The sequence below is a fragment of the Colobus angolensis genome, unplaced genomic scaffold (assembly GCF_000951035.1).
Source record: "Colobus angolensis palliatus isolate OR3802 unplaced genomic scaffold, Cang.pa_1.0 Scaffold67, whole genome shotgun sequence".
NCBI classification, from domain to species: Eukaryota; Metazoa; Chordata; class Mammalia; order Primates; family Cercopithecidae; genus Colobus; species Colobus angolensis.
In genome coordinates this window covers 5780278-5806500 of record NW_012120376.1, presented here as the reverse complement: position 1 = coordinate 5806500, position 26223 = coordinate 5780278, and the positions used below count along the sequence as shown (strand labels likewise).

Sequence of the window (26223 nt, the reverse complement as noted above, 5' to 3'; positions counted from 1 at the left end):
TTGAGATTGTGCCACTGCACTCCAGCCTGGGGACAGAGCGAGACTCTGTCTCAAAAAAAACCAAAAAAAAAACCACTCCATTCCCAGGGCCGGGTGCGGCGGTGGCTCACGCCTGTAATCCCAGCACTTTAGGAGGCTGAGGTGGGTGGATCACGAGGTCAGGAGTTCAAGAACAGCCTGGCCAAGATGGTGAAACGCCATCTCTACTAAAAATACAAAAATTAACCGCGCATGGTGGGGGGCGCCTATAATCCCAGCTACTCAGGAGGCTGAGGCAGGGCAATCTCTTGAACCCGGGAAGTGGAGGTTGCAGTGAGCCGAGATCACGCCACTGCACTCTAGCCTGTGCAACAGGGCAAGACTCTATCTCTCAAAAAAAAAAAAAAAAAAAAAAAAGACTCCATTCCCTTAGGGCTTCTGGTTGATGCCCAGAAGTCAACAGGACATCAAGCATATATGCTTGCTAAGCACCTGACTGCAATGGGGTTGATCACAGCAGAACTTGTGTAACCTTGAGTGGAAGCCCTATGTGGCATCTGCAGCTGGCCTCCCGGTGGGTGCAACACCCCACTCAGCCTGGGGTGCAGCTGCTCCACGATGGAAGGGGTTGCGAGAAGAAAGGCGGTGATTGCTAAGGGCTCAATGAACACCTAAGGGCCAATAAAGGTCAGTGGCAGCTCACATTCCTGGATAGGTTTTTTAAACCCACTTTTATTAATTAATTGTAAGTAATACAAATATTCCAAAAATATAAACAGACACTTAATGGCGTCCTGCATTTCAAGTTTTTGAATACAACAAATTTATCAAACCATGAATCTGTAAGCAAGGTAGTCAGCATCCCATAGCCCAGTTACAGTGGGAAGCAGATCCCCTACCCTCCAAGTGGCGTCCTGAAGGGGGAAAGCGGCACGAGATGGAACATGATAAGCAAAAAAGCTCATGAGGCCCAAAGAGGAGGGTCCGCTCCAGGGGCAGGCCCTACAACGTTAAAAGAATGGGGGCAGCTGGCCCGACCTCTGGCCTCCTCTTTCCTGGCTGAATGTAGATATTTACCGGCATTTAGAAAAAAGGAGAAAAAGACAGAACTAAACCCCTGTTTAGGAAAAAGGGACCGAAGGACAGCAGTGGTTAAGTAATCCACTGGGGACCTGAAGGGGAAAATGGACTTACCTTTCTTATATACTTGACCTGGCTAGGACACTAGGTGCCAGACAGCCTTCTGAGGGGACTTTCTTTCTAAATGAGGCCTCAGGAACAGGTAGGGGCAGCAGAATAGAGTAACATCCATTTCCCAGGGAAAGACTGCCTTTACACTTCCCATGCTTTTAGCACAAAGCAGCATCTGGGCCACTGTTACCAGAGGTGAGTTTATACATTTACAAAATGCTTAAAATCTTTGGGAGGCAGAAGGAAGCTAAACAGAAGGTCCCAGGTTAACTGAAGGCAAATTCACTCAACCTCTCTAGTAAGGGACCCATGGGCCTACAGAGTGTCCCCTCTACAATGTGCAGAGTGGAAACCCTTACCTGACCCTTTTCCAAACTGGTCCTGTGTCCAAAGCTCCCCCTATGAGAGGGACACGAACATCAGGCTTTGATTTAGAAGCCCAATCAGAGAGACACACTGTGTCCCTGAAGAGGCACCTTAAAAGAACTGAACCTGGCAGGTAGGCAGATTCCTGGCATGGCTTGAATTGGTGCTGACCAGGCATGGTGGCCTATTGCCTCCCAAAGACCAGTCTCAAATGGGAGGGGCTGATGGTGGGAAGCCCTAGAACAGAGTCCGGGATGAAGCAGCTTCCTCCCTGTCTTGCCCTCCAAAATTGAGTCTGGCCTGATTCCTCTGAGGAGCAAATTTTACAATCATCCCTCACCCTAACACACGGTGAAACTGGAAACCCGACAGCAAATAACGACTAGGCTGGCTCTGGTTCACATGAATGGACCCTGGCTAGGTTTGGCTGAGTAGCTTCTCTGGGGCAAGTGGGAAGGGCATTGCTGTGGGGGAGCTGCAGGTGGGCAGGCAGGGTTCTGATGGGAGTGAGGCCTAGAAAGCAGGGGCTTCATGCAGATGCAGCAGGGACACTACCACCAAGCCATCCTGGGCTTTGGTCATGGGCCCCATACCAAGCACTTGGACAAGCCTGTTAGGAAAGGGGGTGGCACACGCTCTTCTTTCATCTGGAAAAACATGGGAGGGTGGAAAGGGTCCTAGAAACTCTAGTCAGCTTAGAGCCTCTTATTGCTTATTTAGTCAGAAGAGCCTGGCTGGGCCCATACAGAAAAAGATTTGGCTAAGGGCTAACCCTTAAGCTGGGGCTTGGAAGAGAGGCCCCTCCTGCAATATTAGGATAGCAGCCTAGGCCAGGCCTTGGGGCCAAAGCCACAGTTGGCTCTAAGAGTCTGAGCTCCAGCTTTCCTTCAAGAGATGGTATTCCTGGCTAGCATATGGGGCCCTTTTCCCTTTAGGTACACTGGGACCCCACAGGCACCAGGGGAATGATGCTGGCGGAAATGACCACGAGTTCTGGGGACTCTGTTCCACTTAATGCTTCCGAAGAGAAAGGCCCTATAACCTTGTAACAGGAGGGAAGGTGGCACCACAACGCTAGAGAAAGATGCCAGCCAGCCAGCTACCGCTGAGAGCACCAAGCTGCTGCTCTACCCTCTGCTTTTCTCAGAACTTCTTAGTTCCTGAAGCTGGACCTAGGGTGTGGCAATGGAAGGGATGATGGGGAAGAGTCCTGAGTGGGTGGTGTCCCTGCACCTGAAGCAATTCACAAATGCTTTGTGATACCTGCCTCCAGGGAACACAGAGATGGGAATAGGAGCTCCCTCCCAACCCAGGAGGGTGGGAGGGAGGGAGGAGAGAACCCCACCCACCCAGGGAGGCCACAATTAAGGCAGTGATGCTGAGGTGGGGCTTTTTGGGAGGCCCCTTGTGCTCCCCATTACAGCAGCACTTCCTCGTTTTCCACCCTGGGAAAACTTCCATTTCGTGATGACTTTAATTTTAAAGCATTCACTATTAAGAACCTTTGAAAGCAGGAGACACCCGGAGTGCAGGTCTGAGGGGCTCACTCACTCCTGTTACCAGAGGCAGAAAGCATGTGCATTAGGCTGGCAAATGGCAAGAACACTCATTCCTCCTCAGCCCAGGAACAGCAGAAGTTCTGAGGCCCTCAGGAGGAAAAGCAACAGCCAGGAAGGATGAAGGCTGGAACAGACAGAGCTCAGTAAAGGATAGGCCCTGGGGGAAGACACAACAGGAAAGAGCCCTGCCCAAGAAATGGGAGGGGCTGGGGCAGCTTAGTTCTTCCCAGCCCTTGGAACAAAAGTCCTTGCACCAGCACCAGCAGAGAATCCCTGAAGAGCAGACTTATGGAAATGATCCCGAGCTCAGCTGATCCACAAGTCACGGGGACACACATGTCCACGCTTTGAGGATTTATCTTTTCCCTGCAACCCCAGCACTGCCGACATTCATCACAGGCCCAGGATTGTAACTTTGTCAGAAACAAACCAGGCCCGACACTCCGTGTTTAGAAAGAGAATTTTAAAAGAGTCAAAAGAACGGAAATCAGTTATCTGTCCCCTTCCTGGGCAGGGAGAAAACCTCCTTCCCCACATGTTTGAGACTATGGCTAGGTGGTGAGGAAGGCAGGCTCAGCACCCCAGCCTTGGGGAAACATAGAAAGGGCCTGTCCCAGGCACTCAGCTGGAGGCAAGCACAGCCTTTGGGCCACAAGACCTGATGGCCACTGGGTGCTAGTCTGGAAATAAGTCCTCATCTTCCCAGAAATGTGATCTTTTTGTCTGCAGCAGCTGGCTGGAGAAGGATTTCAGAAAGGTGTGTGCCTGGAGAACCCAAAGGCATACCCTTCCTTTATCCTTGGCAGAGGCCTTACAGCACTGAGGAAAGGCCATGGTTTGGCAATGGAGCCTTCAATAGTCTTCATCCCTATAGAACTCAGTGGCTCTTAGGGTGACAGAGGAGACAAGCTAACTTGGGAAGAGTCTTGGTCTTTCAGCTTCTCCCCCACTGAAACACTATATGCTGGGGCCACAATTCATGGCAAAACACACACACAAACACACTGTCTCTCAAACACACATCTCAACAAGGTGGCGGCAGGTAGCTCTGGGTATCGTTGCTCTGGCATTCGCCCACTCGGCATCTAAGCTGTCCTAAAGCTCTTTCCAATGACTTCTCACTCTTTACGGGCCGTGTGGTGAGGCACTCCAGCTTCTACTCTGTCACGCTGATCATAAAGGCACAGTGTGGGAAAGTCCCCTACTGGGATGGCCGTCGCTTGGAAGCAGGGCAGGCTAAGGGGCCCGCAGCTGCCCAAGGCTGGTGTAGACGTCCTCTGCTCCGCTCAGCTCCTCAAAGATTGGGATCAGGTTCAGCAACTCAGTGTCTGCCATGTCATCAAACCAGGACTGCACAGGCACCTGGTGGGGGGAAGATGTGGTGTCAATCTCCCAACTGCCACTTCCTCCTCCCTCACCCCAGAGCCCTAGAGGGTGGCTGGGTCTTCCTGGAGGGGTGTACTTCTCTGGTGGAGCCCACAGTTCCAATCTGTTTCCTCTCCCAATCCCTACCGTGGAGACGTGTCAGGAGCACTCACTGCATTCTCGGGGTGGAAGATGTAAGAAGCAGGCGAGTTGTCCAGGATGAGGGTCTTCCTCAGGTCCCTACCCAGGCGGCTGAGGTCCTTGACGTAGCAGCCCTGGTGGAACACGCAGGACTCACGGAATAGGCGGGCCCGGAACACCCCACACCGGTCCAGCAGGTCTGTCACAGGGTCGGCATACTAGAAGGAGAGAAGATGCCTTAGTATGGATGCAGTCCTGGTCCTCCTGTGGCACCCTAGGGACCAAAAGGGAGCTGCTGGACCACCCCTGTGGCCACCACACCCACTTCTGGTTCTTCCCTCTCACCCCTAGGTACCTTGGCCAGGCTGGCAGTGAAGAGAACACATTCAAAGAGCTCCCCCATACGTCTCAGGAACTCATCCACATAAGGCCTCTTGAGCACATACACCTGAGGAAGAGCAGAGCAGCCTGTTGGAAGCCTCCCTGTGATGAAGCTTTGCAGTACCGGGTACCTTCACCAGTTACAGAGAGCAGCAAGGAGCTCTCAACCCCTGCAGCCCAGCCTCCTGGACTACCTGGCTGGAAGCCTGCGGCCCCCTGAGGCTCCACAGACCCCGAGAACTGGCTGTACCCCCTCACCAGGCTTCCAATGGATCAGTGGTCCCAACCTCAACCTGGCGCAGGAGGAAGTGCATACACCTTGTCCCAGGAGCCATCTCTGTTTCCGGCGGTGGACCATCAGCTGCCTCCAGAAACAAGTAATCAAGAATAGGCCTCACAGATGGAAACAGCCTATCCTGGATTACTTGAATCTAGCCACAGCCTCTATGGAAGCTTTCTGTCCTTGGCTCCAACAGGACAGTCTGTCCAGGTCACGATCAGGTAATGAATTGCACCAGGGAGCAGTGACTTTTTCCCCTCTATGACCACATTCTAGACAGACACCCTGCCGAGTCTTGCTCTGCACCGGATTTTGTGCTTACTTCTGCCAGCCACCCCTAACACCTGCGTCCACCTTTACGATCTTGCACATTTTGGCAAGTCCTTTGGCTACCTGACCCCCCATCAGTCTGCATTCTATTGCTTCCATGACTCTAGCCTACACAGGTGCTACCAGAACCATTTCCACAAAGGTCCTTTTTCTTATTTTTTAGAGATGGGGTCTTGCTGTGTGAGGCCAGGCTGGTTGTAACTTGTGGGCTCAAGCATTCCTCCTGCCTCAGCCTCCCAGAGTGTTGGGATGACAGGTGTAAGGCACAGCGCCTGACTCCCAAAGCTCCTTTACCCACATTACTCCCGAGCTCAATGAGAGTCAGCCTGCCGTGACTCTCCCTCCTAGAGTGGGCCTGAACTGGCCACCAACTCACCAGACCCCTCAAGAGCTCTGCAGGAACCCTCTGTTCTAGGCAGCCACAACTTAGCTTCTGTTAGCCTGCCATTCCTTTGACCTCCAACAAACCCCTTCCTCATCCCAGCTATTCATCAAGTCTGGCATCCTTTCACCCACCTTGGGCAGGTAGTGCTCCCTTATTTTAATCTCATCCTTTTAAAAATTATTCATACCCTTCCTTGTTAGCCAGGAGTTCACAGTGTGTATCTGTTTGAAAATATGCCTTCCTCTGTTCTACAAGGGTTTAGCACATCCCTATACCCTCAGCTAGACTGTAAAAGGGCTGCTGGACCAAGCCTGGATCTGACCGGGGACTGGTGTGGGGCCTGGCAGGTCTTCTGGGCAGGCAAGCTGAGTAAATGGTCTTTCACTAGCAGTGTCACATGATCCTTAAGCCGGGACTGCCTGGGCTGCAGGCTGGAGCCTGGTCCGTTTAGATTTGAGTGCTCTTTACACTGACAGACATACATTGAGTACTTCCTCAGGCAGAATCCACTGGAGGGCCCCAGGGAAGGCAGGCAGAGAAGGCTTCACAGAGGAGGAGATGTCTGGGCTGGGGAGGAAGAAAGTCACTAGCTATTCACAGTGGGGGTGTGTGTGGGGGGGAGCATGGGCAAGAGGGCATTCCAGGCAGAGAAAATGGTTACTACTGGTTTCCTTGCCTGTTACAGGAAAAGAGATACCTGGTTAAGGTATCTTAACAGGTATAGATACCTTTCTTAAGGAACAGAGAAATGTAATAAATCATGTTAACAGTGCTGGCCACGTGAGAGGATGGTGGTTAACAAATGATAGCTATTATTAAATAAAATGTAAACTATTCTTTTAAACAGCTTGGTTGCAAAGAGAAAACAAGGGTGACAGCTGGGGGGGATATGGGCTGAAACTCTTTTTTTAAGATGAGAAAGCCTTGAGTGTGAAAGATACCAATAAAAAGGGGAGGCGGGAGTTATAGAAAAGGGATCAGCTGACAGAACCCAAGCCCTGAGACGGGTGGAGGACCCCAGTACACGTGGGGCAGAAGGCAGACCCCCCCCACCCTCTGGGCTGGGTGTGGTCGGGCTGGCAGCTCACCTGGTGAGTAGTCCCCTCAATCTCTATAGGCACTATGAAGTCAGCATTGTTGATTGGCTGGAAGGCAGAAAAGTTAATGCTGTCAGCATGGTGGCAAAGAAACATGAGGCCCCCACCATAACCCTAGGTGGATGGGGAGAAACAGGTCTTAGAGACTCCTGGAAGTGCCTCTGGCCGCCCCATTAAGGGGTTCTCACCCTAGTTCAAGATATGATATCCCATTCTGGTTTTCCCTACTCCTTAGCACCTCCACTCTGACAAATTCTACCTGAGCTGAGAATTTTGGGGCCTGAGTTTCCTGATGAGACAAGCAGGGACAAGGGCCAAAGGTGATTCAACCACTCTTTTAGGCCTGCCCTGTACAGAGCCCTGGTGGCTGTCTGTGCTATGTGGCTCAGGGGCAGATGCAACCTGTTGGGAGTGATTGGGGATAGCAGCCCTGGTGCAACACACAGGGTTCCTACTCAACCTTCTTTAGTGGGGCCTCTAGATACCTGTGACACCAAGGTGGCCAAAATGCCAGAGGCCTGGCCTTTTCCCTTCTAATCACTCTTCTTTCCTCACCTTTAGGCTTCCTTACACATCTGTTGTCAGATTCACAGGAGGGCCCAAGATAAAGATAGGAAGGGTTCCCCAGACGTTGAGTTACCTTAAATGAGCTATGCACAAGGGTTTCATCGAGGTCAATGACCACACAGATCCTTCCTTGATCTTCCTCTGTCACCTCTGGGAGCAGGCAGGTCCCTGGGATCTAAAACCAAGCCAGGTTGCTGAGATCTGCCCACCAAGAAAGCCCAGTTGTACCCCTTGGCATAACTATGGGAAGAGCTGGGCTGTTTGTGGAGACAATCACCAACCCAGGATAGGCACCACTTAAAGGCCGGGAAGAGAGGAGGTGGAGTTGTTTCATTGCTTTCAGCCTCCCAATGGGACTATTAAGTGATCTGGACATTGGAGATGGTGCCCAGGGCTGGTGTGGGATGGACAGCAGCTGTGGGAAGAAGGCATGGAGCACCAGCTGTCCCCTAAAATCTAATGCCTTGCACATAGCAGGCCCTCAACAAATATGGGGAATAAATGGCTTCGCAGGTCAGGGAGGTGGCTGGCCAGGCACCAAGGGCTATGCACGTCACCCTGCCCATGGAGCTGGCAGGGATCACAGGGTCCTGGTTTCTGAGTACTTACCAGGCCAGAGTCACGTACCTGGTAGAATTGGTACTGGAGACACTGGAGCAGATCCGACTGAGGAAGAGAAGGAGGCGGTCAGCACCATCTCACCGCCCTTCCCACCCCATTCAAACCCACTACTTCTGTCTTAAGCCTGAAGGGCAACTTTCTCCCCCCCGACCCAGCCACCTGGAAGCTCCTACCATGTGAAAAGTGACTTTTCCTAGGAGTGGGGAAGGAAAAGTGAAAGGCTAGAGCTTCCTTTCCACATTAGGCCTGGTGAAGGATGGAGAAGACAAGTGTCCCTGTTCTCAGTTGACACTGCCTCTCAATTGGACAAAGTGAGGAACAGGGAACTCAAGTAACTGATTCAGGGACACAGAGTCGAGGCAGAACCAAAGTCTGAATTCCTCACAGTGGCAAACTCTCGCTAAGTAAGTCCTTAAACTCAGCTTCTCTTTGAGAATATGTTTTTTTCTATGCACTCCTAGGGGTTATATGGGGGAACAAGCCCTACAAAACATCAAGTAAGCCACACTGTGGGTATCCAAAATGTGAGGGAAGAGAGTGCAGAGAGATCAGCAAGCCCCCCCACCCCAATTTTTGCTAATATAAATATTATGACCGCTGGGCGCAGTGGCTCATGCCTATAATCCTAGCACTTTGGGAGGCCAAGGCGGGCGGATCACCTGAGGTCAAGAGTTTGAGACCAGCCTGATCAACATGGAGAAACCTTTTCCATCTCTACTAAAAATACAAAATTAGCCAGGCCTGGTGGCACATGCCTGTAATCCCAGCTACTCGGGAGGCTGAGGCAGGAGAATCGCTTGAACCCAGGAGGCGGAGGTTGCAGCGAGCCAAGATCACGCCATTGCACTCCAGCCTGGGCAACGAGAGCGAAACTCCGTCTCCAAAAAAAAAAGAAAGGTTATGGTTTTAAGTGTTCCTAATGAAAACTTTGAAGAAAAATTAAAATCCTAGCACTTAGATAAACAATGTGGCATTCAGTGTACTGCCTTCAAATCTGTGTCAGCAGACTTTTTTCAGAATGCTATATAATTACACACTCTGCCTTTTTACTTAATGTTGCAAGTCAATACTTCTCCATGTTATTGAGAACTCTGTAAAAGCTAATCACTCAGTAATACCATCATGTTGTATTTTATTTAACCATTTCCCCTACTGCAAAATGCAGTGATTTTTCACTGATGTATGTCTTCAGCCTGGTCTTGAGGAAAAGGAAGGACAACCAGACCTCAGTGTTTCAAAGAAGTACCACTGGCTTTTGCGGCAGAATAATTTTTGTTGGTTGGGGCTGGCCCCACCTGTGAAGTACTAGACATATAAAAAATACCCACAAAATCCCAAATGCCTTGCATGAGTACAGGAGAGAATTACTGACAGGAGTTATTAATAGCATGGTAGTTTCGATTCCTTGGTTCCCTGTAAGTCGGGTAACTTGGAAGTTAGCTTTGCATAGTTGAGAACAACAACACAGGCTTTAGAGCCAGAGAGACCTAAGTTCAAATCCTGACACTACTATTTATTAACCATGAACTCTTCAGGTGCCACATAAACCCTCTCCGTAAACCCATATCTGCAAAGTGTAAATCCTGTGATCTCCTTACAGGGCTGCTGGCTAGATCACATGAGACAATATATGCAAAGCACCTTGCCTAGTTCCTGGAACCTAGAAGGATCAGGATCACAGGGGCCGTCAGAAACCACAGGGACATCTGAATGGCCCATACCACAAAGGGGAAGGAACAGAAAGGAAATGAACTACTTATGGAAGGATAGAGGAAGGGCCCCTCTCAGCCAGAAATCTTTGCAACCTCAGGCAAGGCTTCCTTGTCTGGTTGCCATCGTTGGCAGGGATCTCCCACTAACAGTCCCTTCCTTGCTGGCATCTTACCACCCCAACCCACCTACCTTGGCAATGGTGTTTGCTTCCTCCTTATACGCGGCGAGCTCAGTGGAGGAACTTGACTGGCCAACATGCTGGGCGCGAAAACAGCAGAAAAGGGCCTTGAAGATGTTACGTCCACGAGGCTTCTTAGGAGAGGACTTGGAGACCAGGCCTAGGGTGGAGAGAATGACAGGCCTTAGCTCTAGGGACATCAGTTTCTGTCCACAGATACTACCATGCCCATAGCTCTTCCAGTTTGTAAGCTCTACTAGGGCACACAGTATACGTCTGGGGAACAACCACATACAGTTAACAGTAAAACATACATGTTTATTCCAGCCTTTTCTCTTTAAAGCAAGAATGTCAGGAATCTCCATTCTCTGGCTTGGGAGACCTGAGCTACAGAGCATTTGTTCTTCATTCCATGGGGGAAGATGGGGTCAGGCACAGAATCAAGGTATTCTGCTGCTCCAGCTGCAGCACACTCAAAACTAATTCATGAAGACAAAAATCCTCCCTAACATCAATTCCCAGGAAGGCCATCGGTTCCAGACAATGGAGTAACCTGGTCCCCTTTGAGTTAGTGGAGCTGTAGTTCTGTTCAGCATCAGCTTCCCTAGATACTGGGTCAGTGGAGGCAGAACTGAGCCCAATTTGTCTAAAAACTTCAGGCCAGAGGCCGGGCGCGGTGGCTCACGCCTGTAATCCCAGCACTTTGGGAGGCCGAGGCAGGCGGATCACGAGGTCAGGAGATCGAGACCATGCTGGCTAACACGGTGAAACCCCATCTCTACTAAAAATACAAAAAAATTAGCCAGGCGAGGTGGCAGGCACCTGTAGTCCCAGCTACTCGGGAGGCTGAGGCAGGAGAATGGTGGGAACCCGGGAGGCGGAGCTTGCAGTGAGCCCATATTGCGCCACTGCACTCCAGCCTGGGCGATAGAGCGAGACTCCCTCTCAAAAAAAAAAAAAAAAAAAAAAAAAACAACAAAAAACCTTAAGGCTAGAAACAAGAGACTAGGAACTCCAGAGCAGCCCCAGCCCCAAGGAAGAAGCTACACTTTTTGTTCACAGTCTTGTCTTCCTCCTCCACTCTAGCAGCTCTCTTTAAGCCCCCCCCACCCCCGCCCCGGGTTGGGGACCCTAATTGGTAGAACACAGATACCATGGATTAGCCCCTTGGAACACACATTTGCGGCCTCAGGTTCTAGGCTGACAGCCTTGCTTCCGGACTGCAGCTGCTTAGTCCTACCTTGATAATTTGGGCGGTGGAAACAAAGTCATTTTAATAGGAGACTTGGCAGGACATACCCAGAAAGGCCAAGCAGATATGGAAAAAACTATGAGCATTACAGGATCAACTAGAAATGGACTTAAGAAAAGCTTTTGCGCTGGGTGTGGTGGCTCACGCCTGTAATCCCAGCACTTTGGGAGGCCGAGGTGGGCAGATCACTAGAGGTCAGGAGTTCGAAACCAGCCTGGCCCACATGGTGAAACCCCGTCTCTACTAAAAATACAAAACAGCTGTGCGTGGTGGCACGTGCTTGTAATCTCAGCTACTTGGGAGGCTGAGCAGGAGAACTGTTTGAACCCAGGAGGTGGAGGTTGCAGTGAGCCGAGATAATGCCACTGCACTCCAGCCTGGCTGACACAGCAAGACTCTGTCTCAAAAAAAAAAAAAAAAAAAAAGATTATCTTTTGCAAGTTACTTCTGCTATAGATAAACTTTTCTGACGACTGTTGAGCAAGAGTGGAAAGCTACAATGGGCACTGTGGCCAGGAGGTGGCGCTGCACAACCACTCATAGAATGGTCCTTGGTCCCAGGTCTCTTCACCAGAGGGTCTTGAGTTTCCCAGAGCCTGAGCAGATGGGCCTAATGATTAAACCCAAGCCATTCCAGTTTAAAGCACAGGGCAAACTACTGTGCAGAAAAATGGATGCCGGAAATGCCTCTGTCTTTGTGGGGAAAAAACGAAAGCAGAATGTGCCACGAAGGACAAACTGCCCTGTGTTATTACTTGGGACAGAGATGAAGGGAAGACGAAGACAATGTGGTAGGGGCTACCCAGGAGCAACACACCCAGAAAATGCACCAAGGTGACCCTTGCAGAAGTGGATGATGGGAGGGCCATATAACATCCAGTTACTGGGCTGCCAGTGCCCCTTGGAGAGGAGCAGGGGAAGATCAAATTATTCCCCAGGACCAGGGGTGGGAAAATGGCCTTTACACAGCAGTTGGACAAGTACAGTCAGCATCACCCCCTAGGATAAGGGACTCAGCTCTGCCTCAATAGAAAGGCAGAAGACTTCCTGCAGGTGCAGGCTCAGCCTCCCCTGCTGGCCGGTCCAGAGCTTGCGCACGCGTGCTCTCTCCTCCCTGGGTTAGGCCAGATTCCTTAACATTGGTATGGCCATTGGAAACCTTTTAGAAAATGACTGGGCCTTTCCAGCAATTAGCCTAAAAGCCTAGACATCACTTTCAAGCTCCTGGCTCTGGAAGAGGAACCAAGATTTCCAGGGACAGGGATTTTGTCATGAAGTTGTGCTGGGGACATCCCCCAGAGCCCTTTATCAAGGAGAAAAAATTCACAGCAGAGCCCAGCGCTCAAAGAGACCAGGATAAGCTGGGCACGGTGGCTCATATAGGAGGACTGGTCAAGCTCAGAAGTTCAAGACCAACCTGGGCAACATAGTAAGACCTCATCTCAAATTTAAAAAGACAGGTCGCGCATGGTGGCTCACACCTGTAATCCCAGCACTTTGGGAGGCCGAAGTGGGCAGATTGCCCTGAGGTCAGGGGTTTGAGACCAGCCTGGCCAACATCGTGAAACCCCGTGTCTCTACTAAAAATACAAAAATTAGCTGGGCGTAGTGGCACACACCTGTAGTCCCAGCTACTTGGGATGCTGAGGCAGAAGAACCGCTTGAACCCAGGAGGCAGAGGTTGCAGTGAGCTGAGATCAGGCCACTGCACTCTAGCCTGGGCAACAGAGCGAGACTCTAGCTCAAAAAAAAAAAAAAAAAAAGGAAAAAGAAAAGTCATCAAGACAGAGGTTCCTTGGACTTTCCCTATTTCTCTGCTGAAATTGGAGGGAAAGGACAGCTTCCCCACCTGCCTGTATGGCTCACATTAAATTCTACGCCCAGGGACTCAGGGCAGACGCTGACACAAAGCTCCAAGACCAAAGCTGAACCATTGCTTTCCCTTTGGTTTATGGTTTCTTCATGCAGAACCACAATCAGAGGCTTAACCCGGGCACAGAGCCTTTTTTAAAAGGCCACACAGCCTGGGCTTTTCCTGAAGAGAGGCTGTCAGGAATGCACTCAGCATCTTAGTGACAGACGCTGTGAAGGCTGAGTAATCCTGAGAGGTTGGGGGGGCGGTGAAAGGGGCAGCTGGCTGGGGGCATGGAAAGGCCTGGCTTGTGCCCGCTGCAGGGAGCCCAACAGGCAGAAACGCCTCAGTCCTAAACAGGGAGGGAGCTTGGACTCTGCAGGAGATGAGGGTCTTCTCAAAAACACAATGTGGCCGGCAGCCTCTGGGCCTCTGAGCCCACAAATGCCTTGAACTTGGGGGCAGGAGCTTGAAGCAGAGTACCTCAGACCCACAACAGCAAGGTCAACACCTCAGGCATCCATCATTCCCCACTCCCCTGATGGGGTCCTGCTTCCCTCCAATCCTTTTCCAGGCTGGCTGTACTCCTTACCTTTCTAAATATTACTCCAGAGAATTCATCAGAATGCATCAGCCTCTCCCAGCATGGCTGCCTCCCTGAAAGGCCCACAATGGCCGCAACTCAGTGCATTCATCAGCCTCTGTGACCCTCTGCGTACCAGGCACTCAGTAACTTTGGCTGAGTAAATGACTCCAGGGTCCTCCAGGGCCTGTCACGTCTACAGAGCCAAGACCTGGGGAAGCCCCCACTAGTTTGCAACAGCCCAGAAGAGTTAGATAGAGAAGCCTCCTTTATGTGAGGAGAGGAAGATGAACACTGAGGGAGCTGGGGCCCTGAGGCAAGCCACTGAGTCTTTCTAGGCCACCGGCATGTTTACTGAGCATCACGGATGTGCCAGGCCTGCGTTAGACACTTGACATCATTAGCCTCATTTAATCCTTACTATTAACACTTTGGTAGGCACTAGTTCTCCACTTTACAGAAGGGAAACTAAAGCACAGAGAGGTTAAGTAACCTGGCTGATGGTCATGCAGGTAGTATGACAGCAGAGCCAGGATTCAAACCCAGATCTGCCTGAACCCAGAGCCCAGGCTCTTAACCATTACCCTGTATAGGGTCTCATACACATTTACTCATGCAACAAATGGGAAGTGTAGGGGCACTCTCAACGTCTCTTCTGGATAACTTTTTTTTTCTAAGACAAGAGTCTCATTCTGTTGCCCAGGCTGAAGTACAGTGGTATAATCATGGCTCACTGCAGCCTCGATGTCCCAGGCTCAAGCAATCCTCCTACCTCAGCCTCTCAAGTAGCTAGGACTACAGTCTTCTTGGGAACTTTTGCTCTCTGCCTCTCTAGGATGAGCTGGTAAAGGACCAGTCTAGGGTCTAGCCCCTGCCCCTTGCCCCAGGTTTTCTTGGGCAGGTTGTCAAAGTTGGAAGGGGTAAAACAGCGCAAGGTTCTGGGATTCCACTCCAGGGAATCTGCCTGCACCTGCTATGACCAGCAGATACCTCTGGGAGATGAAGATAACAATGGGGGAAGAGGAAGAAGGAGGGGCTGGAGCCAGGAGCTTTGGTCCAAGACCTGCATTGTTTCTTGGGTTTAAGGGTGAGGGAACCACAGAGTTCAGAGAGGGATCTGAAACTTGTGTCAAAGAGCCTTTCACATGGCTCCTTTCAGCCAGCACTCAGCATTGTGTCCTTGACAGCCAGGTGCAGGCCAGCCCCTACCCATCTGTGTGTGATGGGGAGGGGCACAGCCTGCCTTTCCAGGAGAGGAACACTGGGCACAAGAGGATTTACAGGCCCACAGGGATTTCCTTCTTTAAAAAAAAAAAAAAAAAAAAACAGAGTCCGGGTGTGGTGGCTCACGCCTGTAATCCTAGCACTTTGGGAGGCCAAGGCGGGCGGATCACCTGAGGTCAAGAGTTTGAGACCAGCCTGATCAACATGGAGAAACCCTGTCTTAGCCTGGAGTGGTGGCTCACGCCTGTAATCCCAGCACCTTGGGAGGCCAAGACAGGCGGATCACCTGGGATTGGGAGTTCGAGACGTTCGAGACCACCCTGACCAACATGGAGACACCTGGTCTCTACTAAAAATACAAAATTAGCTGCGCGTGGTGGCGCATGCCTGTAATCCCAGCTACTCGGGAGGCTGAGGCAGGAGAATCACTTGAACCCAGGAGGTGGAGGTTGTGGTGAGCCAAGATCATGCCATTGCACTCCAGCCTGGGCAACATGAGCAAAACTCCATCTACAAAAAAACAAACAAAAAAAAAAGGGATGGGGCCTTGAACTCCTGGGCTCAAGCGATTCTCCTGCCTCATCCTCCCAAAGTGCTAGGATTACAGGTGTGAGCCATTACGCCTGGCCCGCACAGGAAATTCATTGCACATGGTTTCCCCAACCAGGGAGGACAGGACTCCAGCGGATGCCATGTAGCCCCAGGACAAGCTGCTTTCCCTCCTTCATTCCCTGCTACCCTCTGTGGACATCCAGCCCTCCTCTCCTGCCCAGATGCAGACGTGCTTCTGTCTTCCCTGCCCCAAACATTTGGTTTGGGGCTAGATGTCTGAGAGGACCAGCAGAGACCCAATGAGGGAAGCAGCTCTGGCTTAAGAAGAAAGTGAGCTGGTGGCTGAAGACAGGGAAGCCAGGCCAGCCCTCCAGCTCACTGCTGCAAGGCTTCCTACTGAGGCGGGGTGTGAGGAGAAGAGGGGATGTGAGGAGTATGCCCCCACTGGGGATCATCAGGGCTGGGGTCCGGGCTCTGCCAGTTACTGACTCAGCCACACAGCCTTCTGGAGCCTTAGTTTCCTCATCCATAAACTGGGATAACAGCAAGCCCTCACTCAGGACTGAAAGGATAAACGAAGTTAGAGTAAGGCACTGTGCGAACTCTAGAGCTAAATGCTGTGCTTGTTTTAATTAATTATCCAAGGGGAGAGGACCACTAATTGACAACATCATGGGCCTCATTCCAGGAGGCCAGCAACAGCTCAGAAGCCCTCCCACTATCATCACGTGGATGAAGCCCAAGAAGACGAGGGAAAGGTGCCTGAGAGCTCTATCATGAGCAGGTTTCAGAAAGTCAAAACAGCCCCTATACCTTCTCCCCAATCCACAACAAAATTTGTTTTCCAGCTCACAAACTCCCTGACTAGGTATTCTGTGAAAAACAAAAGCAAGTAAGACGTTTCACTTGAGACAAAAATCACCCCTGGTATTCACCCCCACCACCCTCAAGAAGTACCAGGTGAGGACACTATTTGCCTCTGCCTCTTAAGAAGCATATGTATGAGCCGGGGGAGGTGGCTCAAGCCTGTAATCTCAGCACTTCGGGAGGCCGAGCCTGGTGGATCACTAGAGCCCAGGAGTTCAAGACCAGCCTGAGCAACATGGCAAAATCCTGTTCTACAAAAAAAAAATTAGCTAGGTGCACCTGTAGTCCCAGTTTGGCAGGCTGAAGTGGGAGAATCACCTGAGCCCAGGAGTTCGAGGCTGTAGTGAGCTGTGATTGCACCACTGCACTCCAGCCTGGGTGACAGAGTGAGACCTTGTCTCAAAAAAAAAAAAAAAAAAAAGGCATGTGCATGTACTAACATGTGAACACATACACACAAATGAAGACCAGAGTGACCAGGGAAACAGTATTTTTAATCTTCTCCTGAAGGTCAGGTCCAGATACCACTTTTGTCAACAACACAGCTTTGTGTCCCAGCAAAGGAACTCCTCACACATCTGCCTGGCATTTGGCAGAAGGTAACCTCTGAGGCAATCAGATTTTAACAAGCCCATTCACGTAGAAAGTTGCTTTCTGTTGGCCGGGCGGTGGCTCAAGCCTGTAATCCCAGCACTTTGGGAGGCCGAGACGGGTGGATCACGAGGTCAGGAGATCAAGACCATCCTGGCCTACACAGTGAAACCCCGTCTCTACTAAAAAATACAAAAAACTAGCCGGGCGAGGTGGCGGGCGCCTGTAGTCCCAGCTACTCGGGAGGCTGAGGCAGGAGAATGGTGTGAACTTGGGAGGCAGAGCTTGCAGTGAGCTGAGATTGCGCCACTGCACTCCAGCCTGGGCGACAGAGCGAGACTCCGTCTCAAAAAAAAAAAAAAAAAGAAAGTTGTTTTCTTTTTTGGTTCATCCCCCAGAAATACTTCCTTCCCCACCACCTCCCATCCCCCACAGCAAAGGACTTAGCCTTAGCCTGGCTATCACTATAAAATGGCCCCTCTGAGGGGCCTCCTTCCTCTCAGCTATTGGAGGAAGGAGAGTATTTGGAGCATTTCCGGCCCTTCTTGGCTGGCTGCCTGAACCCTGCAGCCAAGACACATTTGACTGGGACTCCCCCATGGAGAGAAGTCCTCCCAGGTCCTCTGCAAGGGGCATCTGTGCCTTGGCTATGGACATACCCTAAAGTGCCAGGTGGACGGAAGAGCTCCTGGGACCAGCAGGTGAGTCGGCAGGGAACAAAAGAGGGTGGGATGCCTAGACAGCCCCCAAAAGACTGCAAACAATGGGGAGGGTGTACTGTTTTCACACCCGGCCACTGACACTGTTCTCTACCACTAACAAGTAAGGCAGGGCCAGACCCACCTTAGCACCGGCTCCCAAAGTTCCAAAAAGTAACTGTGAATCTAACTGCATGGACGTTTTTGGAAAAAAGCAGTTTTACACTTTGGGAGGCAAAGGCGGTGGGGATCACTTGAGATCAGGAGTTCGAGCAACTCCATCTCTACTAAAAATGCAAAAACTAGCCGGGTGTGGTAGCGAGCTGCTGTAATCCCGGCTACTCTAGAGGCTGACGCACAAGAATCACTTGAACCCAAGGGGTGGAGGTTGCAGTGAGCTGAGATCACACCACTGCACTCCAGCCTGAGAGACAGAGTGAAACTCTGTCTCAAAAAAAAAAAAAATTAAATTAAAAAAAATTAAAAAGCAGTTTTAGCCATGCTGTTTGGTTCATACCAGCATGTTGTACGCTGGTGCAGGGAGGGCACCAGCAACTGGGGCACTCCTACCTAAGCCAGTATCTCCATTAGTTCCCTTTCCCTGGGCAGGAGAGCTCCCTACATGGCCGTCTCTTCTTTCAGACCTGAGCCCCTAATGCCACCTGTGGGGCAAGGGTCACAGGTCACACACTTTCTTGTCTCTGCCCCTTCAGCAGTCTGTTCTCTGACCTCAGCTAGAGGTCAGAAGACTCAGTTTTGGGAGCAGGGGACTTCTGGCAACTTCTAAAGGATGCTGATTTCAGAATCAGCCTCTAAAGGAGTTATTCCCAAAACACCCTCCTGCGCAGCTCTAACATACTTTAAAAACGTGCTGGGTTGGGGTGGGCCTCCAGAAGTAGTAGGTCCTAGACCAGAGACAGAGGAGGCATTTCCTCATAGACAAGTCAGCTGCAGGCTCAGCCCTGCAAGCCCCACTCCAGAGGGCTCTTGGGGGATGTCAGGAAGTGATACAGAAGCCCACAGGGGAGCAGGGACAAGCCTGAGATGCCATCCAAGAAAACTCAAAAGGGCTGGATCCTGCCCCTGCCTCAGCAGGAGACCCTGCCCTATGTAGCACCAGCCAGAGCAAAGATTGTAAGGGACTGGAAACCACACTTCCCCACCTGGAGTTCAACCCCTCCTTCCCCTTAAGGAGGTGTAGAACAAGCCCCTGTGGGAGGGGCTACACACAGACGCCCTCTCAGTGAGTATTTCAACTTCCTGCCTTGGTGCTGTGCCCTTGACTCCTGGAATGCTTGGATACAGATGAAGCCTAGGAAGAATCCAGTGCTTCTTTCCCTTCCAGGTATATAGGCCTGCTTTAGGTTGATACAAACGTGAGCTGGAGAAAGTAGGAGGACACAGGACAAAGCAAGGGTATCTGTTCTGACCAGGGAACAATACACAAGGCACCCAGACTTGAGTTCGAATCTAGGCTCTGCCATGTGTAAGGTATGCAGCCATAGGCCTCAGTTTCTTCATCTGCAAAACGGGAAGACTACCTGTTTCTCAGTGTCAGAATTACGGGGAGCTCAGTGAGAGTCCTGGTCCTAACAAAAGCTTGATAAGTGTCAACTGCTACTCATTAAGCACAGAGCACTTTCATACTCCTACCTCAGTCCCCGTTTCAAAATGTTCACATTAAAGGGACCACAGAGATTTCTTCTAACTCATTTCAGAGGTTACCTCATTTCAGAGGTAGTAACAGGGCCAAACCGGAAATGATGTTTTCCGGGACTCCACAAAAAGCAATCACTTGCACACACACATACACACTCATTGAGGCTGGCCAACCAGTTCCTCCTTCATGTGGCTGGCCTCTGCAGAAGGACTGGAAGGAGTCTGCCAGGGAGGCACCCATCTCCAGGGACCTCCCCCCACACCCCTCAGCTTCACCTAGGACCAGCCAAGTCGTATAGGTGAGTCCACTTGAGAAAGCACTGATCTAGACATCAGGAAACCCAGTTCTTGCTCCAGTTCAGCTTCTCAGCAGTTCCGTGGCCTTGCTAGGGCACAATTCTCTGGGGTTCAGTTTCCTCATAAGTCAATCTGGAAAGGTTTCCCCTGCATGGTCCCTTAAAAGGTGGCTTTACGTGAAGCATGCACCTGAAGCATGAACTCAAAGGCACTCAAAAAAGTGAAATGCCAGACAATGCAAATGTCTGGCTGACACGAGCCATGTACCCTTGGGCAAAGTCCTTCCCCACTCTCTGTGAAAGTTTTCCTTATCTGCCGGGTGGGTGAGGTGGCTCACGCCTGTAATCCCCGCACTTTGGGAGGCCAAGGCGGGCAGATCACGAGGTCAGGAGATCGAGACCATCCTGGCTAACATAGTGAAACCCCATCTCTACTAAAAATTAAAAAAATTAGCCAAACGTGGTGGCGGGCGCCTGTAGTCCCAGCTACTCCGGAGGTTGAGGCAGGAGAATGGCGTGAACCCGGAAGGTGGAGCTTGCAGTGAGCCGATTGTGCCACTGCACCCCAACCTGGGCGACAGAGCGAGACTCCTTGTCAAAAAAAAGAGAAAGTTTTCTTTATTTGTTAAGTGAGGTTAATTCCTCTTATTGGAAAGGAAAAGTTGTCAGGAGAACTAAGTGAGGTACTAGATACAAAATGCTAGGAATAGTACCTCGCCTATGGCAAGTACTCCATAAATACTGGCTATAACCTCTACTGGGTCAACAAGGATGGATCATTCCTCTGTCAATTTACTCTGAAAACTTTAGGACTCCTCTTGAAGAGCCACAGATCTTTAACAAACAGTAAAACTGGACCACCAAGAGGAATTTTCCTGCTCGGGGCAAAACAGGCAGCTGGGGCCACTGCTGTGCCTACCTGGCTCTTCTCCAGGGGCACCTGTCAGAGCCACAAGGAGCATTTGGAACACATGCATGCCTGACCCACCTGCCCGTGAGCTGATTCAGTAGATCCCAGGTGGGGGGTCTGTATTTTTAGCAAGTGTCACAGGAGACTCTGATGTGTGTCCCTGGCTGAGAGCCAACAACTAAAGGTTGCCAGGGTCTCTGACTAACCGAGGGCTAGAAGGCAATTCAGCCAAAGTCCCCTTGGCCCCTCTCCCTACCATATCTGACTGGCTCAGTGTTTCTGTAAGCCTTGGAGAACTCATGCCCAGGATCCGGTTTTCTTCTCTAGGGATAGTTCTATGTGATGTGAGACAGAAAACCTGGGTCTGCTGTCTCTACCTGCAGGCCCCTGTTCCTGTGAAAGAGGGGTCCTAGTTCTATTCTACTGTGGGAACAGAAGAGCTGGGATCTACTATCCAGGAAGCCTTCCACAGGCAATTCGAGCCTTTCCATGAGTCTGCTTGGCTCTCACTGGGACTGGGGCCATATTTCTTCCCTAGAAAAAGTGCAGGTGGGAAAGTGCAAATTCAACAGGATGGAAAAAGCTATGGCAAGAAATAAAAGAAGGTACAGAATAAAAGAGTAAGAGCAAAGTCTGATTTGGGGGGATGGGGGTTGGGGAAGGACTACAGCACCTAGGAGGGAAATGGAAAGGTCAGATCCACTCAGAGATCAGGTTCAAGGCTAACTCCTAGAATAGCTAACATAAAACAGGGCATACACACTTTTGCCTAGAGGGAGGCTGTGGCGCTCACTGGAGTACCCTGTGATAACAGATCCTGGTGCAGGCATACTCAGACCTGAAGGGCTGGGCATTTTGCCAAACAAAGAAACTCCATTCTATTTGGTCTCCGGTCCAGAGATGCTTCCAGTTTTAAGAAGTCAACTTATCCACTTTAATTTCTAGTAGTTTCTTCGTAAGATTTGCATGTTAATGTGCTCATCTGCATCCCAGTTCACAACTACTCCTCCATTTCAGAAGAGGGAGGGAAGTATGTCAGGACCACACCCAATCCCACGTCCCCAAGACAGGCAAGTTAATTCCATGCTTCCCAGAGCTGGCTAGACTAAGACAAGATGAAAAGCAGATCAGTGCTGCTTTTGTACTTTCTCAATGTTGGACCCCAAAACCACAGCAGCAAACAAATAGCTTAAGAACATCTATTTCTCTTCAAACCCCATTTTCTTTTTCCCCTTTTACTAAAATTACCTAAAAGAAACCTCAATTTCTCTGAATTCATTAACTCTCAAAGCAAACAGTGAGAGAATGTAGCACACAGTTGTCTTGAATATTCGTTATATCCATATTTGAGAACCTCTAAGGAGGTTTAGACTTTAGAGACTCAGAGGGGACACATGCCTGGCCTTCTCCCACCCCCAGATGCCCAGGCACCAGACACAATGGCAAAAGTCCCAAAGCCCAGGCAGATAAAATCACATCCCAAGTCACATGACACAAAGAAGGGGTCTGTGCAGCAAGGCTCTTTGTAAGCCTCAGAGGTTGATCCTTCCAGAAGGCCCAAGCCCCCACAGTCAGTGTCCCCTCTGACCCCTGGCCACCTGTCTTGAAAACTAAAACCCACAAGACTACGTGCTGTTTACACTGTGTCCTTGGGGGAATGGAGGAAGGCGAACAGAGTAGTCTCACTGTGTAAAAAAGGAGGACATTCATATTTATCAAGCACCTACTAGGTATAATAGAAGGGTAGATATCATTATCACTGTTTCATAGATAAGTTACTAAAGTGATTTATCAAGTGATTTATCAAGTCTCACTGTGAATAGGAAAAGAAGGGATTTTGAACCCAGGTCTGAAGCAATTTTGCTTCAGAAACAATGCTTTGAAGTAACAATGAAAACTTTAACCCCGACCCTGGTCCCACTTCATCCAATCTAAGAACCAAACTGACCATGATGGGAATAAAAGACAATACCCCAAATTACCCAAAAACTAGCAGGAAAAAAAAAATGGAGGAGGAAGAGGAAGGGAAGCTATGTATTGATATGTACACACATACACACACAATCCCATATATATTTACATATTGCTTTTCTCTCCCATACTTATTTATAAACACTTTAATTCTCCACAGGTTGGGAGCATCAATTCACGTTGGCTAGAAATGTGACTTCTTTAGTATTTACCATTTTAACAAAATCCATGATAAGTGATTTGGAAGGTCCCACGGAGAGGATGAAATGACACCTTTGTGTTACCCAGTTTCTTTAAGACCTCTATGGTTGAGAAGAGAGGACAAAGAAACACCCCCACCTCTGCCATCCTCGGAGGGATTTTTCACAGCAATTCCAGTGCTGCTCAGTGGAAAGCTCTGCAAGCCAACTGCAAACCCCCAGCCCCAGAGGTTAGACATTTACAAACTCTGTTGCTGATTTATCAGCACTCCTCTGCGATTTGGGGGGCAGGAGCAAACACAAGCTTAAGTCACCACACAGGCTCCAACCCTTACCCCAAGATGGGGGAAAAACTCCAAAGGAGATGCAGGAGGGAGCCTCAGCAGTCACTGTGAGAGCACAAAGAGGCCAAGACCCAGGGTAGGCAAAGGAAGGTGAGAGGCACCAGCAGGGCAGGAAGAGGAGTCAGCTATAAACATGGAGGCTTCCCGCCCCCCATGTAGCAAGCTATGGAAGGAAGCTTCCAGCAAGATTCATGTCTAAGCTTTTCAAGTTAAAGTCTTGGCTACATCTACAATGAAGGGTGCCTGAACAACTTCTTGAGGGAATAAGGCAGAATTTCCCCCTTATGCGGATAACAAAAGAGCTAGCCACCCTGAAAACTTGCCACATCCCAATTTTCAGAGATGGTCAGTCTCTCAGAAGAATCCTTGCGATGAGCTATCAGAACCTGTCCAGTTCCGCATGTGAGAAGGTAATCCAAGGCATCATTGAGAGGAAGGGGCATCAGGATTCATGGACAACAAAAAAATCTCTGATTCCTCCAAAAAGCGTGTGGGTCAGAGAGCTCCCGAAGAGGCTGCCTCCACCAGTTCTCATTTCATGTTGGGAGGTTACAGGGTGGGTCTTGTTTTCTTGGCTTTTCCCCATCTAATCCGAAAGCCAAGGTCACAACCTCTAAGCAATGGGGTGACAATCTCATATAGAGCTGCAGTAAACAGCCATTCTTGCCAAGCTGATATTAACATTTCTTTTTTCTGTTTGATGTTACACACAATCCTGTCCTTGCTGTACCAGAAAGCCATTTCACCCATCTGTCTGGGAAGATGATCCAATTTTGGTGCTTTTATCATCAATGCTTTCAGCAACTTTGTTCTACTTCCCCTACTGTAATTACTTTTGAATCATCAACACACCCAGACAGCCTTAAACCTCAGAGAACAGAATGCTAAAAAAGAAAAAAAAAATCTGCAATGGCAAGTAACTTCACTAAACAGCCACCCAAGCTAGGAGCAATTTGTTTCTTTCCAGAAATTTACTTATTAATAATAAGTACCTCACACTCCTTCTTCCCCTTTTTCCAAAGGCAGGCAAGGCATGGAGATGGGATGTTATGGACAGGAGGGAGTGGGGACAAGGAGGAACTCCAAAAGGAGCTAATTAAAACATGTGCTTCCCCAGTCCCCCAGCTTTTGTTTTTTGTTTTGTTTTGAAGATGTAGGTTGTTTGTAAATGATGTGGGACTCAGAAAGTTGGTTTAGTGGTTGATGGGTGCCTAAGCAGCCCAGGAAGAAAGTATGCCTTCTCTGGAATGCAATCAAATTACATGGGGAGGGGCTGAGGAGGGGGCCCAGCGCGGTGGCTCAGGCCTGCAATCCCAGCACTTTGGGAGGCTGAAGCGGGCTGATCACCTCAGGAATGGAGACCAGCCTGGGCAATTGGCGAAACCCGTCTGTACTAAAAATACAAAAAAATTAGCCACGCGTGATGGCGCGCGCCTGTAATCCCAGCTACTCGGGAGGCTGAGGCAGGAGAACTGCTTGCATCTGGGAGGCGGAGGCTGCAGTGAGCTGAGATCACGCCACTGCACTCTAGCTTGGGCAACAGAGTGAGACTCCGTCTCAATTAAAAAATAAAAATAAAAAATTACATGGGGAGGGAGAGACCCAGTGGCTGCTGGCTTAAACCACACACACAAAAAAAGAGAAACATTAACTCCAAGAAACTCCAACACCAGCAACTTAACACTGCCAAGCCAGTTCCTTTGCTTTCTGCTGTTATCTATTCTGTGGCCTGCCATTCACCCTGGTGGATGAAACTTCCAGCTCTGATTTCTACGACGCCCCGGCGCAGTCCACCTATCCCTTACTGCTCGCGTGGTCTCACGATGCCCAAGGCACACTCCAGAGCACAGGGCTCCTCCCCCTACTCATCACCACTGCCCCCTCTTGAATCTCCCCACATCTGGATTTCTTCCCCTCTGGCTAGCTCTTAGGGTCTTTTCCTGGGATGAGTTTGGGAAGGGAGTGGGAACAGTCAGGAGTGAGCTATGAACACACACAGCCTCCCTCCCTTTTTCAGCCGTCAGCACAGTTGAGCAGCCAGCAGAGGCGGTGAAGTTGCCGCCTGGGTCACAGTCTGGTTAGTGATGCAGCCAGGAGAGCAGAAATCATGGCAACACCGAGGTCAGGGAGGCCGGAGCCTTCTGGGGGGTTGAGATCTGTGTAGGCCAGGCTCATTCCTCCTCAGGGCAGGCTTATTTAAAGTCCGGCCAGTGATGCAAGAGGAACACACTGCCCCCCTCCCCCCACCCCTAACCCCCTCCCAGCTCCTCTCCTTCCACTGGGAAATTTGGGAGAGGCTGACACCACCAACTCAGCGTCTTTACTCCTAGGGAAGTTGGGGGAGCTCCTTGGAACGTGAACCCCAGGAATTAGTGACCTGCTGACTAATGTTGCCAAACGGGTAGACGTGGGGCACACATAGGCCCCGAAGCTGGCCGCCCACCAGGCTTTAGGCCTCAGTGTGTTCAACTGCAGCACCGGCCCCTCGCGCTCTGTGGAGGAGGGGCGGGAGCGCTCCGGATTCCGCCCCAGGAGCCAGCTCCCGCCCCAGCCTCCGGGGCCAGGTGGCCCGGGTCCGGGGGCTCTCCAGAGAAATGCCACACTCGTCCTTACACCCCGCGGAAATTCTGCCGCTATTTTGGACACATTCCTCAAGGCCAGAAGAACGTGGCGGAGGGGGAAAGAGTTTCGAGTCCCCCACTGTGACCAAACTAAGAGGTTCCACCCTCGCTCCCCAGCTTTCTCCCGCCCCGGTAGAGGCCTCGGCCGCCGCCTCACCCCGGCGAGGGCCTGCGGGCCCCCTCGCGCCTCCACCTGACGCTCTGGAAGGCGGGGGCCGCCAGCCCCTGCCCACAGAGAACTCGCACTTTTTCGCTGCGCGATTCAGAACCACGCCGGGTCTGATGCCATCCGGCGAATTATGTAACCAGGGACACCGCTCCCGAGCTAAACAAACGCGGCTCTGTGTGTGCAGCGGCGGCCCCGGGGGAGCGCACCGGGCAGGGAGGGGCTCTGGCCGGGCCTCGGAGTCGGGCTTGTTTGCTCAGCGAAACTGGCCAGAGGCAGCCGGG

General features: G+C 50.7%; 1 protein-coding gene across 1 annotated transcript in view; it reads right to left on the bottom strand.

The window, feature by feature from the left end:
• Positions 1 to 683: 683 nt before the first annotated feature.
• The window catches only part of CTDSP2 (CTD (carboxy-terminal domain, RNA polymerase II, polypeptide A) small phosphatase 2), a 44491-nt gene continuing 18951 nt past the window's right edge, over positions 684 to 26223 (bottom strand). Inside the window, exons 4-11 of the mRNA XM_011926199.1 lie at positions 25931 to 26052; positions 10165 to 10313; positions 8269 to 8307; positions 7715 to 7816; positions 7066 to 7122; positions 4957 to 5049; positions 4634 to 4819; positions 684 to 4457 (exon numbers count right to left, since the gene is read on the bottom strand). Of these exons, the coding sequence (XP_011781589.1) occupies positions 4332 to 4457; positions 4634 to 4819; positions 4957 to 5049; positions 7066 to 7122; positions 7715 to 7816; positions 8269 to 8307; positions 10165 to 10313; positions 25931 to 26052 (874 nt within the window). The 3' untranslated portion in view covers positions 684 to 4331. The remainder of the gene's footprint in view (positions 4458 to 4633; positions 4820 to 4956; positions 5050 to 7065; positions 7123 to 7714; positions 7817 to 8268; positions 8308 to 10164; positions 10314 to 25930; positions 26053 to 26223) is intronic.